Genomic DNA, 14,305 nt, shown 5'->3' on the forward strand with positions numbered 1-14,305 from the left:
AGGCACACACAAAAGTGTGTGAGAAAATTTTATATTTTTATTTTTGAATTAGAAGGAGAGAGGAAGAGAGTGATAGAGAATGTGGGAGTAAGAAGTTTTTATTTTATTTTATTATTTTATTTTTAATTAGAGATATGTTAGGATTACATGTAGGTGAGACTTTGAAAAAATAAAAATAAAATTTAGTTGTGTGAAATTACTTTCTGCCCCATATTTCTTATTCATGTTCTGTTTTAATTAGAAGATTAAACTGATAACTTCATAAAATATTGATTGACAATGAGTGTTTTATTAATTAGTAATCCATAGTTTTTCTACTAATCCAAATTCTTAGGTAGTAAAGAAGACAAATAGTTTTATTTCAAAATTCCAAATGCCAAATTTGACAAAAATAAAATGGCCAAAGCCCAAGAAGAAAACCGCAATGAAAAGGCAAGAGAGGCCCAAACCAGAGCTAGCATGGAAACACAAGGTCGCAGAAAACGGGTTCAGATTTGTTCAGAGGAAAGATTGGAAGGTTCATCCTTTAAACTTTAAATTTGGAAGGTTGATTTTCTTGGATTTTGCCACCGTTTCTCAGCAACCAAACACCATCTTTCACTACTCGTTGCCACTAGTGTTTCACCGGGTCCATCCCTGAACGTTTCAGGTATGCTTTTGCTTCGTGAACTTGTTGATTTCCTTACCATTTGTTTGGTTACCGAGAAAACTGAGAAAGATTGATAGTATGGCAAATTCAAGTCTTGCATGCCCTTTGAGTTGTTTATCTGCTATAAAAATGCAACTAGTTATAGCTTCAATATTGTTTCCGGAAATTGCTACATTCAATTCATGATCTCTGTCCAAGGCGGATTGTCTAGGGTTTATGTTTCCGCCGAAATAATTATCTCTAGAAATTTGTTGCATTCATCTTTCTTATTGTATCAATTGATCAGATTTAGAAATTAGAATTTCACTTTTCGTTGAAATTTTCAGGCCCATGCTCTCCATGGGTAGAGATAAGATTAGTGAATTGCCGGATGAAGTTCTTTGTCACATACTCTCCTTCGTTCCAGCAAAATATGTTGTGAGGACCCGTGTTCTGTCTACTAGATGGAAGAACATATGGGCTTCTGTCCCCAGTCTTGACTTCGAATTTGAAAACATACCTATTGTATGGAGAGACGAAAATCAGCCTGACCCCGATGGTTTCAGATGGGAAGCCGAAGATCTGTCTGACCATGTTGGATTTTTGACGTTTGTTGATCGTGTTCTCTACTTTCGTGGCTTATCAGATATTAAAAAATTACGTCTTCATTGTTACTGTCGTGTTGAGGATGCCTCTCGTATTGATGGCTGGATTCGCTCTGCCTTTAGCCATAATGTTGTTGAACTTGATCTCTGTGTTCAAGCACATTATGATGAGTATATTGAGGAACCGCCTTTGGAGTTGCCTCGATGCGTATTCACTTGCAAAACGCTAGTGGTTTTGAAACTGATGTCAAATTTTATTACCTATGCTCCCCCTACATCAGGCTGTTGTTTCCCAAGTCTGAAGTCCCTTGATGTCAGAGTTGATTATCCTGAAGATGACTCAATGGAAAAACTTTTTTCATGCTGCCCTGTACTTGAAGATTTATCTATAAAGGCAACTGTTCCAGATCATAATCGTCAGAATTTTAAGGTCTCAGCGCCTGAGCTCAAGAGATTAAGAATGACTTTCTTCAGTTTTATCAATGGTGCTGAAGATTTTGAGTACAATATATCTGTGAATGCTCCAAAGCTTGAATACCTTGACATTAAGCAGGACTATTTGTCACATTATACATTTGAGAATCTAAAATCCCTGGCCAAAGGCAGTGTTGATCTCTATTGCCATATTGGGAAAACCCAGGTTGGCTTCTCTGAACGAGCAACTGCTCTTCTGGAGGCATTTTCCAACGTTAAATATCTGTTGATTTCAGCTCATTATGTCGAGGTTAGTCTACACCATAACTCGTTTCTTTTACACTATGTTTGGTAAAGAGGAAAAATAGGAAGGAGGGCAGGGGATCTTTAAATGAAGAAGGAAGTATATTGTTTTCCTTCATTTGTAAAACATATAGTATTTTGGTTTTGTGTTAAGAAAAGAAATAATAAAATTCTCGTCTTGTTCCTATTCTTTATTTTATTTTATTTTATTTTTTCTGAATCAGATCTTTATGTACGAAACAAATGAGGAAAAGTTTATGCAAATATTTCCTTGCCCTATCCTTAACTAAATGAAGCAAATACATGCCGCCTTTTCCCATTCCTTTTTCCCTATACATCATTCTTTCGTTATACCACAAGTAGTGTTTGTAACTGAAACCTTGTTACATTTTGACAATTTATAATTTGAAACAATATACGCATTAGTAAATGTTTCATTTATGCATGGTTTATGGAATGTTTGATGATTTGGGCAAAATAAATGAGCGATTAAGTTATGCATTGTTTGATCAACTTTTATGTATTTTGTGAAGGATGGTTGTCTGCCTGCTTTCAATCATTTGACCGAATTGAAGTTGGTTCTTTATGATTGCTATCACTGGGATTTGCTAACAGAGTTGCTCAAGAAATCACCAAATTTGCAATCTCTTGTCATCGAACATAAAGAAGTAAGAAGTATTTCCACTCATACTAAGTCTTAACAACATGCTGCTCTTTACCATTCTCATCATTTGTACTTTTCAGGACAAGGAATGTGTTGAGGAGCGTGGAGATGTCTTAAATTCGGCAGATAGATGGCGTACACCAGAGTCTGTGCCCATTTGTCTGATATCGCACCTGAAGACCATCACTATAAGGGGCTTAAATCTATACCCGCATGTGCAGAAAGTGCTAAAATATTTTATGAAGAACGGTAAAGTTTTGGACAAGATGACCATCTATGCTAAGAATGGGGCTTACAAATATTTCATACCTAGAAGGGCTCCTAGGACTTGACCAGTTGAATGTTAGCTTGTACATCATTATAATTTTGGATTGCTGATTTAGATGGATTCTGCTATCAAAGCTGGAAATGAGACAAGCACCTTTGTTAATCTTAAGATGGAAAGATTTGCAGATATTTGTTTTGTATTGTTAGAGAACAGTCAAGTTTTGTGTATGATGATTATCTGCAAGGGGGTTCTATTTTGTAAGTTTACTTTTGGGGTTTAGGAGTCAAATTTATCTAATTAAGATGCAATTTTTAGCGTTTACAAAGATGTTATTCTGGTACTTTAATTCTGGGTTTTAGAAGGATTCTGCTATGGAAGATGACGATTTAAGCAACTTCTTTTTTATATTAAGATGATTGTCTTTGCCGTTTCTTTCCTTTATCTTTAATCACTATCTTATGATGAATCTGTTTGAAGTGTCATTTGCTGACCCCGGGTTTGTTCGAACGAGGGAGTTTGAAGTTCCAACGTATTTAGGCTAACTTTGTGTAATTTCTTATGTACTATTAAGTTAATTGCTACTCATTTGGTTCATTTTGTACTTACATATGAATGTTATTGGTGTCACGTGGATTCACGGTTTATCAATGAAAATCTTAAAGGTTGAAATATATAAATTGTAAAAATTGGCTCATATTCCACAAATAAAACGTTTTCCAGGCAAGAAATACAAACGTTTATGTAAGCAAAAACGGGATGAGGTCATCTCCAAATCTCTGCCCCCGGAGCAGCTAGACTTGAAAATCTAGGCCATTCGAGAGAGAGAGGTGGCTTTGTTTGTGAGGTGAACTAGTGGAATAGGCTAATGGGAGCCGCATGATTTAAATTGAATGATCCAAGTTTCAAGCTCTGTCTACATCAGAACCAGAGATATGAGACGATCTCATTCCAGCAAAAACAACCTCACTGATTGACTTCATTATTGTTAGGTTTGTCTAAGGGCTAACACTATAACATTTTGTAACTATTGATTCTTGTTCCTCAAGAAACTTTTGCCCGCCACGTCTTAACTCAAAAAAATAGTAGTTAAGTGGACTAAAGGGCCAACACTAAAACATTTTGTAACTTAATGGATATTTTTGGTCAATTTAAAAAGTAGTAATGCAATGTGTAATTAATTGGAATTTATATTTGGCCGTTGGATTGATAGAAAATAAACGGTAAAATGTGAAACACGACAAATTTGCAAATGAGTTACAGTTTGCATATTTGGAACGATGCATTAGTGAGTCGAGTTAGACTAAAGAGTAATTTCACACAGAAGATGACCCTACAGTTGTAAAACATGACAAGGTCACGCAGCAATTGCTTACAAGTCTCTCAACACATAAGCTTAAAAAGGACCAAAACTCTTCTTTTTGTCAGACTCAAATTTTATAAATATTCCCTGGGGAGCATGGACTGTTCAAGCCTCAAATCGAAGTTCCTACTTGCAGCAAAGACAGCAAATGCTTGCTGATTCAGGTACACTTTTCTTCACAGCCCTTTTACTTCCTTTACCATTTGTTTGGTTACTGAGAAAATTGAGAAATGTTGACTGAAAAAAGGAAAAAAAGAATTTAGAAATGGTTAATAAAAAATTCAAACTTTTCCCTTTTAGGTTGTTTATCTGTGAAGAAAATGCAATCTTTCTATTCAGTTGCTCACTCTAAATAGAACTAAATACAATAACTTTCACCAAAGGTTTTTCATTGTTTTCTTTCTTCTTGGGGCTGTTTGTTTCCTGAGAAAATAACTTCTCCAGAAAATAGAATTTCATGATGTTTGTTTCCTTAGAACAACTTATCTCTAGAAAATAGAATTGCATAATACCTGTGAGGATAGTGAGAAGAATTTTTCATACATTAAGAGTTCATTTTATTTACTTTCATACTTCCATCACAATTTACAGAGATAAAAATGGGTTCTCAGAAAAAATCTCTCATGCTAAACAAGAAGCCAATGCTGCAATCGATAGTCAAAGATAGGATCAGTCAATTGCCGGATCCAGTCCTTTGTCGCATGCTTTCCTTAATTCCAACAAAATATGCTGTGAGGACGAGCGTTCTGTCTAAAAGATGGAAGAACGTGTGGGCTTTTGTTCCCAATATAGACTTAGACGACGAGAATGAGCATTTTTATAGGAGAAACAGAGACACAAATGACTATGTGCGTTTCTCTACGTTTGTAGATCGAGTACTTTTCTTACATGAAATGGACATTCATAAGTTCCGACTTCATTGTTCAAATGTTGAGGATTTCGCTCCTATTGAAGGTTGGATTCGCTCTGCCATTGGTCGTAATGCTGTTGAATTTGATCTTCTTGTTGAATCTTTCACCAATCAAAATTTTAAGTTGCCTCAAAGTATTTTCATGTACAAAAAACTGGTGGTTTTGAGGGTGAATTCAAATTGTCTTAGCTATGTTCCAACTAAGTCAGGATGTTTCCGAAGCCTCAAGCTCCTCCATGTTACCTTCTGTTTTCTTGATAATGAGTCAGCGGGAAATCTTTTTTCTTGCTGCCCTGTACTTGAAGATTTGACGATACATGGAGATGTTGGACCTCATGTTTTGAATTTTAAAATCTCTGCACCCGAGTTGAAGAAGTTAAGAATAAGATTAAGAGATGTGGCACTTATCGGTGTTGTCAGCAATTTCTCTGTTAGTGCTCCGAAGCTTGAAACACTTGATGTGACCGAGGATGTTCTGTCAAACTATAATTTGGAGAGTTCAAAGTCCCTTGTCAAGGCCAGTGTTAATCTCTATCACCATGTTGCATGTTTACACCGTGAATTCTCTAACCTTTCAGCTAAGTTGCTGGCAGGAATTTCCAAGGTTAAATGTCTGTACCTTTCAGCTCATTCATTGAAGGTAAGCAAGTGCTAACTTGTTCCTTTGATAATGTTTGGTAGAGAGCACTATTATCCATTATTTCACTCTATGCACCGGTCTTATTAGTCTTTAGTTCTTTGTACCAGACATAGTTCGTAAGATATAACTGAAAGCATGTTTTTTCAGTTTGGAAAATTATTATTTGAAATAGTGTGTTCTGCATAAGCAATGCTAATTTTATGCACAAGTTTACGTTTAATACTTTGTCTTTCACAAAGGTTTGTTGTCTGCCTGCTTTTGATAATTTGAGTGAGCTGAAGTTAGTTCTTCATAATTGCTACAACTGGGAATTGCTAACGGAGCTGCTCAAAAGATCTCCTAAGCTGGAACATCTTGTCCTAGAATATGAAGGAGTAAGATGTGTATTTCCATTTATCCTAGGTAAAACCGACATGAAGTTCTTTACTGTTCTCATTTCATTCATTTTTTTTAAAAATAACTTTCAGGAGGAATGCACTACATACTCTGACAATGAAGAAGAATACTCAGACATATTCTTAGGGCCTGAATGGAATACACCGAAGACGGTGCCTATCTGTGTGTCAACACACCTCAAGACTATCACTGTGATGGGATTCAAGGGATACTATGATGAGATGGCACTGACAAAGTAATTGTTAGAGAATGGCAAAGTTCTCAATAAGGTGATCATTTATACCGGGAATTTGTTTCGGTTAAAGAAATTAGACAAGGAATTCATGATGTTTCAAATGGGTTCGAGGACTTGTCAAGTCGAATTTTTCTGAGATGCAAATTTAGTTGTTAAAACATTTGTTTTGCTGAAAGTCAGTTCTGGCTGCAAGAGGGTGTCTCAAAGTTGTAAACTGCAAACATTCATGCACAATACCCCTTTGATTTAATGAAGTTTAATTGATGATTGATGGACCAATTTGGTGTGTGAAGTTAACATATCGAATGTGAAGTCTTACGATTTTGGTACGTAAGAAAAAATCTGGAAACTCTGGACATGGTGAACCAGTTGACACTAGTTCGAAGCGGATACCTACATATGTATGGTTAATCCAACATATAAAGCATTGTCATCAGCATGCTAATCTCTAACATTCTAGCAGCGTTGCAAGTGGTAGATTGTGTGGGATTCATGACTTGACCACCGAAACTTTGATGTCTACAATTGCACACTAAATTAACAAAGAATTTAAGGGGTGTATTTAATCGAAATTTTAATATATTTATAAATCAATGGTAATCAACGTATTAAAATGAGTGTAGTATCTAATGTTCACAATACAACCAATGAACTCAACGTATCTATTCATTTTTAATATGTCTCGATAAGCTTCAATCTGAACACGTGTTGTTTCTGTGTAATAGCATGTTGCGTATGACTCTTTCAAAAATTATAAAAAATAATCATTACACTTTCTGTTTTCATTATAACGCAGTCAAATATACCATTAAATATATCTTAAATCTAGCGTCTTACAGTAGATTTGTTTTCATAGCACTAAAATATTCTTTGTTTGCACTCCAAATTCTCTATAAATAAAATGAAAAATACAGTAGTTAGGAGTGCATAATGAGATTTTTAAAGTACTAATAAGCGTAATCTATCTTAATTATAATCATTCATTTGCTCGGGGTTCGTGTGTTCATAATAATTCGTCCCAAAACGTGTATAGGGAACCAGTGGTGGAGCCAGAATTCTGAATGAGGAGGGGCCTTTCACAAATATGTGTGTGTGTATATATATATATATATACATGAGTGTGTGTAAAAAGTTGAATTCATAACATGTTGACATATGCAATTTGTGTAATCCTCACAAAACTGAAAAAATTCTTTTAAATTCAATACTAAGAAGAAAAAATGTAAAACCCCAGACAACCAAGTAAGAGGTAGGTTGTGGAAGGCTAAAGAAAATACAAAGAAGTAGAAAAAGGACAAGGGGGAGAGGTCTGCAAATAAAGAAGGTGGGTTGCTTTAGAAAATTATAGGGTGTATATTACTGTTAGGTGAGAGAATCGAACCAGAAGTGGTGTTGCTTTTTCCATTTAAAATTGCACATCTCTTTTAAAACTCCCCTACCAAACTTATCGTTTCATTAGACAGTCGAAAAAATTTAAAATCAAAACTTAACGATGTCGTTTGCTTCATTTTCTTCTATAAGGTTCACACCTCATATGAAGTCAGGATGGGCCAGGGACTACCCTAGTCCCTTGGTGGCTCCGCCCCTGTAGGGAACCCCGTTGTTTGCGTGTCCATTTGCTCGGAGTGCAGAATGTGTATTGTTCAAAATGCTAATAAGTGCATAATGAGATTTTTAAAATGCTAATAAGTGAATGAACGTAGAATGACTATTCTATAGCAGAGTGTTACTAGCAAACTCCACACATGATGATATGGATGAGCTTAGAAAGTTCAGACTCTTATCAAATCATTCGCTGCCACTATTGTTGTACTGCTTTATATGTTGTTGATTTCTTTACCATCTGTTTGGTTACTGAGAAATTGGGAAACGATGAATAGGAAATTCAAACCTAGCCCTTTGCATTATCTGCTATAAGTGTAATCTTTCATTTCAGTTGCTAATTCTCGGTAATGTTAGGTTGCAAAGATTTTCTCTAAAGAGTAGAATATCATATCAGTAATCAGTTCATATATAAATTAGGGAATTGTTACTAGCACTCCAAATTCCTCATTCTACACTCCAAACTTTCTATATTTAGAAACAAAAATACTCTTGTGAGGAGTGTAGAATGAGATTTTTGGAGTGCTAATAACACTTCCCTAAATTATAAACGTTTCAAGTTTCCAAGTAACCGAGCGGATTGTAAATTAGAAGTCTTTACTTTTAATTATTGGTTTTTCATTTGACCTAATTCCAAGCCTAGTTGTGCGCCTGCTTTTGATAATTTGACAAAATTGAATTCGGTTCTTCAAAATTACTACATCTGGGAACTGCTAACGGAGTTTCTCAAAAGATCACAGAATATGGAATCTCTTGTCTTAAAACACAAAGATGTAAGATATATTTTCTCTTATGTTATGTAATACCAATATCACCTCTATAATATTATGTATTCCCATTCAATTTGTTCTTTTAAAATTACCGGAAAGTATGAAGAGGTCTCGGAACATAACATTGGAACACCCCAAAATTTGTGCCTACTTGTTTGTTGTCATACCTCAAGGCTGCTTCATAAAGCCATTCTGGGGACAAAAGAGGCTATAATTATTTATTGAACTTCCAATTCGGAGCAACGAAGCCCAACAGGATTTACTCGCAGTAGAGGTCCTTAGTACGATGTCTTTCAGAAACTCATCCTAACTATCATTGTACTATAAAAGCTAGATGGGATTTATTTTCTACCAATCCATCCCGGCCCCTCCCCTAAATTACTATAGCATTTGTAGGTTTTTTTTGTTTCTGTTTCTAAAAGATATGGACCATAATGTACTATAGTACTAGATCACAGAGACGCGAAGCATATTTAGACTTGATTATATTTTGGAGTTCGATTGACAAAAAAATAAATGAAAAAAATTTGAAACATGACAAGTGTTGCCAATGAGCTTCAATTTGCATATTTGGACGGATACATTGATGGGTTTGGTCTGACCAAAGCATTACATTTTACACTCACACAAAGATGACATGACATTAACACGTTGTAAAACATGACAAAGTCTAAAGCGGCATATTTTACACTAATACAAAGATGACACGACATTTAACTCGTAGAACATGACAAAGCCACAACACATCCCTTAAAAAGGATTGCCAGAGATGCGAAGTATACTTAGCCTTAATTATATTTTGGTGTTTGATTGACAAAAAAAAAATGGAAACGATACAACAAGACAAATTTTGCCAATGAGCTTCCATTTGCATATTTGGACGGATACATTAATGGGTTTGGACCAACTATAGCATTATTTTACACTGACACAAAAATAACACGACACTAACACGATGTAAAACACCACAAAGTCTGAAGCGTTATATTCTACACGGTCACAAAAATGACACTACATTAACACGATGTACAACATGACAAAGTCAAGTAGCAATGGCTTACAAGTCACAACACATACCTTCAAAAGGATTGTCAGAGTCAAATTTTATCAACCTTGCCCCTGGGAGGCTAGAGGGTTCAAGCCTCATATCTCAGTTCTTACTTTGCAGCAAAGACAGCAAGTCTTTTCTGGGTCATCTAGAACGTTTCAGGTAATTTTCTGCACAACCCCTTTACTACCTCTACCATCTATTTGGCTACTGAGAAAAGTTTTCTCAGAAAACTGAGAAATGATTAATTGAAGATTCAAGCCTTTCTCCTATGGGTTGTTTGTTGTCAATAAAATTTCAATTGCTAATTCTATAGAACAATGTTTCCCCACGAGTTTCCATTGAATTTTTTTTTGCTTCCATCTTTTAGACAGCATTGCATGATATCTGTGACGATGATGAATAGAGTTTCAATTATTTATTTTCAAATTTATCCCAATTTACAGAGACAAAAATGGGTTCTCAGTCAAAGCCTCTCATGCTAGCAAAGAAGCCAACGCCACAAGTAATAGTTAAGGATAGGATCAGTCAATTGCCGGAATCAGTTCTTTGTCACATACTTTCCTTAATTCCAACAAAATATGCTGTGAGGACCAGCGTTCTCTCTAAAAGATGGAAGAAATTATGTTACCTTCAATTCCCCCTTGGGTGAGTCACGCGGTCGGGTTGCCCAAACCAACAAATATATATACCAACTTAACAAAGTAAAAGGGATAAAACCCTTCAATTTATTCAGTTTACTACCTAACATACTAGATTGTTAACAATTGAAACCACACTACTTCAAAGTTCAAACTATTAGTACATTCCATTAACTGAGGACATAGCGGGGGAAAAAATTGATCTGATTAAGTTAAAATTTTTGAAAGGTTGGGTCATGTTTTGAATGAGACCCAAACCTCAGGGTGTACTTTATAAATAGCTAAAAGATTATAAAGGGAAGGAGCAAAACGGTAAGTTTAGTAAAAGAGTGTTGGTGTATTTTATATACTCACGTTGCTCTCACATTCTCGCCAATTCTCACCAACCAAACACAGTCTACCGTTCGCAGCCATTAGGGTTTTACTGGGGCAGCTATCTTGGACCGTTTCAGGTACCTTTCTTTTCGTAACCCTGTAAATTCTCTATCATCTGTTTGGTTAACGAGAAATTGTAATCGTTTGTTTTTCTTCTTTTAGTTCTTACAATAGGGTGCAGTTTTGCTCGCCAGAGTAATGGTAATGCCACCACCCTATTTCCTATCGTGAATAAGTTTAAATTTTGAGATTTGTGTCTATCTACCATACAGATTTCGAAATTTAAACTCATCTAATGTTGGTAAATATGGTTGTGAGCATTACCATTACTTGAATGCGGTAAGCAAAAATATTCCCCTTACAATAAGGTTCCATTCAATATTTTGTTCTTGGGTCTGCTTGTTTCCGTAGAATTTATTTTCCTTACCTCTCTAAAAGGCGGCATTTCACGAGTACAGAGTCGGGATCTGAAAGTTTGTTGGGCGGGATTTACTTTACGAAATAATTTTCCAAAGATACCATATGTTAAGAAGAAGGTAGAAGGGAAATGATTTTCAAACTCCTTATTTGTTCTCCTGTGCTTCCCTCCTTGTTTATGTCAATTAATTCACTCTTGATTTATTCAATCTTACAGTTATAAATAGATGGGGGTGGGGGTGACTTAACGAGCATTGCCGCTCAAAATGTGCCTAACACATATAGATAGAAACTAACAGTAAAAAATTAAAGACAATCATTAATAAACATGTAACGCAAATACAAAATAACAGTATTTGAGTAGAACCCTTCGAGTCTTTAATTCCAAGAGTTAAAATCATTAATTATCGATACTATTAATCGTCCTCCATCTCATCTTGAAGTCGATTTTTGACAATCAGCGAGTAATTGTTCTCTCATGTACAAGGGGTCGGGTAGTTTTAGCTGCGTTGTGAGATACTCAACATAGGTTTTCTTTCTTTCCAAAGTTCAGTATGGACAGCCCTTAATGTACGTAGCTTCATCCATGGAGTAGTTATCTGAGAATAATGAAAATAAATAGACTGTCTAAGTTTCTGATCAGTAGCTAGACGGAGCGTACATTAATTAATAAAGTTCTTAATTTTAGTTTTGTTTTCATTTTTATCAAATATATCGTTCAGATATATAAAAGTTTAGGATCATTATCATGTATACTCTTCTGCTTCAGTTGCCAACGAACTAAAACACAAAAACGACTTGCTTATGTTTTCTTTGATATTTTGAAGTGTGAACTTCCTTAAGCACCATATCTGCAAAAGTTTTTTTTTTTAACGATATTATATATACTAAAGGGAGAGATGTGAGCTTAGCCTCACAATGGACTAGTAATAATACGATTCAAACTCGTCTTTGGCGAGAATCGAACCTAAGACCTCTCACTTACAAATGAAGATGAATGCCACTAGACCGTAATACTAAGTGGCTTATTTGCAAAAGTTATTAAATTGACCATTTTCTTTGTTGTGAAAAAAAACATCAGGGTACAAATGAGTAAAGCAAGAGTTAAAGATAGGATCAGTGGGTTGCCTGATCCAATTCTTTGCCATATGCTTTCCTTCCTGCCAACAAAATGTGCGATGAGGTGCAGCATTCTGTCTACAAGATGGAAGAACATTTGGAATTCCGTTCCGAATCTAGACTTCGAAAACAAAGATAAGTCTGAAACTGTTGGTTTTATGAATTTTGTTGACCGTATACTTAAATTTCCCGGCTCAATAGACATTCAGAAATTTCGTCTTCATTGTTCCTATGTTGGGGATTACACTCGTATCGATGGTTGGATTCGCACTGCCATTAGGCGTAAGGCTGTTGAACTTGATCTTGGTGTATCTAATACGGGCAAGACTTTGGAGTTACCCAAAAGCGTTTTCATGTGCAAAACACTGGTGGTCTTAAAAGTGAAGTCAAATGTTATTACCTACAATCCACCCACATCTGGGTGTTTCCCAAGTCTCAAGTTTCTCCATATCACAGCTGAAGGTCCCTACTGTGACTCAGTGGAAAATCTCTTATCCTGTTGCCCGGTACTTGAAGATTTGATAATAGATATAACGCTTGGTGTTCGAGGTTGCAATTTCAAGATCTCTGCTTCTGAACTAAAGAGGCTAATTATAACATTCCACCATTTATTGATTCAATTAGGTGGGGAGAAAGTCTTTATTAATGCTCCGAAGCTTGAAAACTTTGACGTTAAGGAGGATATTTTGGCCAATTATTGTTTGGAGAATGCGAAGTCCCTTGTCAAAGCCAATGTCGATCTCTATTGCTATTGTGTACATCGAGATGTAGAATTTGTAACAAATGCAACTGCACTCCTTGAAGGGATATCCAATGTCAAATATCTCTGTCTTTCGGCTCGTGTTTTGTGGGTGAGTATGCCCCAACTTTTAATACTGTTTGGTAGAGAGAGAGGAGTATAGGAAGAAAGGGGTGGTTCGAAAAGGGGAAGGAAAGATAGCTCTCTTTGTTTGTAAAGAGGAAATAAGCCATGCAGGCCTATCATTCAGTCCCTTCAACAATCTTACTTATTACTTTTACCCTGAGGTTTCCAGCTTTTCCTCATAGAATTACAAATATGGAAAGTTTCGTGCACAGCTCTTTCCATGATATTTGGAAAAGACATATTCCTGGCTTGCCGTCTTCCTGTTATCCTAGCCATTCTCTTGAAATAGTAAGCGTTTAATTATGCATCAGTTTATGTATTTATCAAAAGTTTATTTTCCATGCAGGATCATTGTCTGCCGGCTTTTGATAATTTGAGCGAGTTGAAGCTGGTTCTATATGATTCCTATAACTGGGATTTGCTCATGAAGTTGCTCGATAAATCACCTAATTTGGAACATCTTGTCTTAGAACACAAAGAAGTAAGATTTTCTTTCCACCCATGTGTCGTACTAACACGCAGCTCTTTACTATTCTCATTTCATTTATGTTTTCAGGACAAGGACTGTGTTCAACACTACTCGTTTGGACAACACTCAAATTTTAAATGTAACCTACCCTCAGAGTTTCGATGGCATACACCGGAGTATGTGCCTGCTTGTTTGACATCACACCTCAAGACTATCACCATAAGAGGATTCAAGGGATATCCGCATGAGAAGAAAGGGGCAAGGTTTTTGTTCGAGAATGGTATTGTTTTGGATAAGATGGCTATCTATAATGATTTAGGTGAGGAATTTACATTGTTCCAGAGGGGTTCGGGGACTTGTCTAGCTATTTGAATTAGGTGTGAAACGCAATCATCGTTCCATGGGGTTTGGATTGATCATTCTCTCATCGATGTTGTAAACTAGAGAAACATCTTTGTTGGTCTTTCGATGGATTATGAAGATATTTATGGAATTCCCAACTTTATATTTTTCGTTATTTCTTGTTGTAGAGCAACCTTTGTCTGACTATGAAACTCAACTAATCTATAAAGCACG

The 14,305-nt window shown here is 35.8% G+C and overlaps 3 protein-coding genes across 4 annotated transcripts; all 3 read left to right on the top strand.

Moving 5' to 3' along the window:
* The first annotated feature begins 443 nt into the window (after positions 1 to 443).
* LOC103448793 (F-box/LRR-repeat protein At4g14103-like) lies at positions 444 to 3,314 on the top strand. The gene is made up of 4 exons (XM_008388059.4): positions 444 to 649; positions 976 to 1,957; positions 2,484 to 2,618; positions 2,695 to 3,314. Exons 2-4 carry the CDS (start codon positions 980 to 982, stop codon positions 2,944 to 2,946), a joined length of 1,365 nt encoding a protein of 454 aa, XP_008386281.1. The 5' UTR covers positions 444 to 649; positions 976 to 979; the 3' UTR covers positions 2,947 to 3,314.
* A 955-nt stretch (positions 3,315 to 4,269) lies between these two features.
* LOC103423054 (F-box/LRR-repeat protein At4g14103-like) lies at positions 4,270 to 6,702 on the top strand. 2 transcript variants are annotated; one of them, XM_070808233.1, is made up of 4 exons: positions 4,270 to 4,406; positions 4,834 to 5,792; positions 6,032 to 6,166; positions 6,260 to 6,702. In XM_070808233.1, the coding sequence occupies exons 1-4, from the start codon at positions 4,391 to 4,393 to the stop codon at positions 6,425 to 6,427; spliced, it is 1,278 nt and encodes a 425-aa protein (XP_070664334.1). In that variant the 5' UTR covers positions 4,270 to 4,390; the 3' UTR covers positions 6,428 to 6,702. The 2 variants fall into 2 exon arrangements, with proteins under 2 accessions (XP_070664334.1, XP_008359344.3); XM_008361122.4 differs by lacking the exon at positions 6,032 to 6,166.
* A 4,105-nt stretch (positions 6,703 to 10,807) lies between these two features.
* On the top strand, positions 10,808 to 14,246 carry LOC103448794 (F-box protein At4g22280-like). The gene is made up of 4 exons (XM_008388060.3): positions 10,808 to 10,936; positions 12,358 to 13,246; positions 13,607 to 13,741; positions 13,817 to 14,246. The coding sequence occupies exons 2-4, from the start codon at positions 12,365 to 12,367 to the stop codon at positions 14,099 to 14,101; spliced, it is 1,302 nt and encodes a 433-aa protein (XP_008386282.2). The 5' UTR covers positions 10,808 to 10,936; positions 12,358 to 12,364; the 3' UTR covers positions 14,102 to 14,246.
* Positions 14,247 to 14,305: the final 59 nt, after the last annotated feature.

The sequence above is a fragment of the Malus domestica genome, chromosome 11, assembly GCF_042453785.1.
Source record: "Malus domestica chromosome 11, GDT2T_hap1".
Taxonomy (NCBI): domain Eukaryota; kingdom Viridiplantae; phylum Streptophyta; class Magnoliopsida; order Rosales; family Rosaceae; genus Malus; species Malus domestica.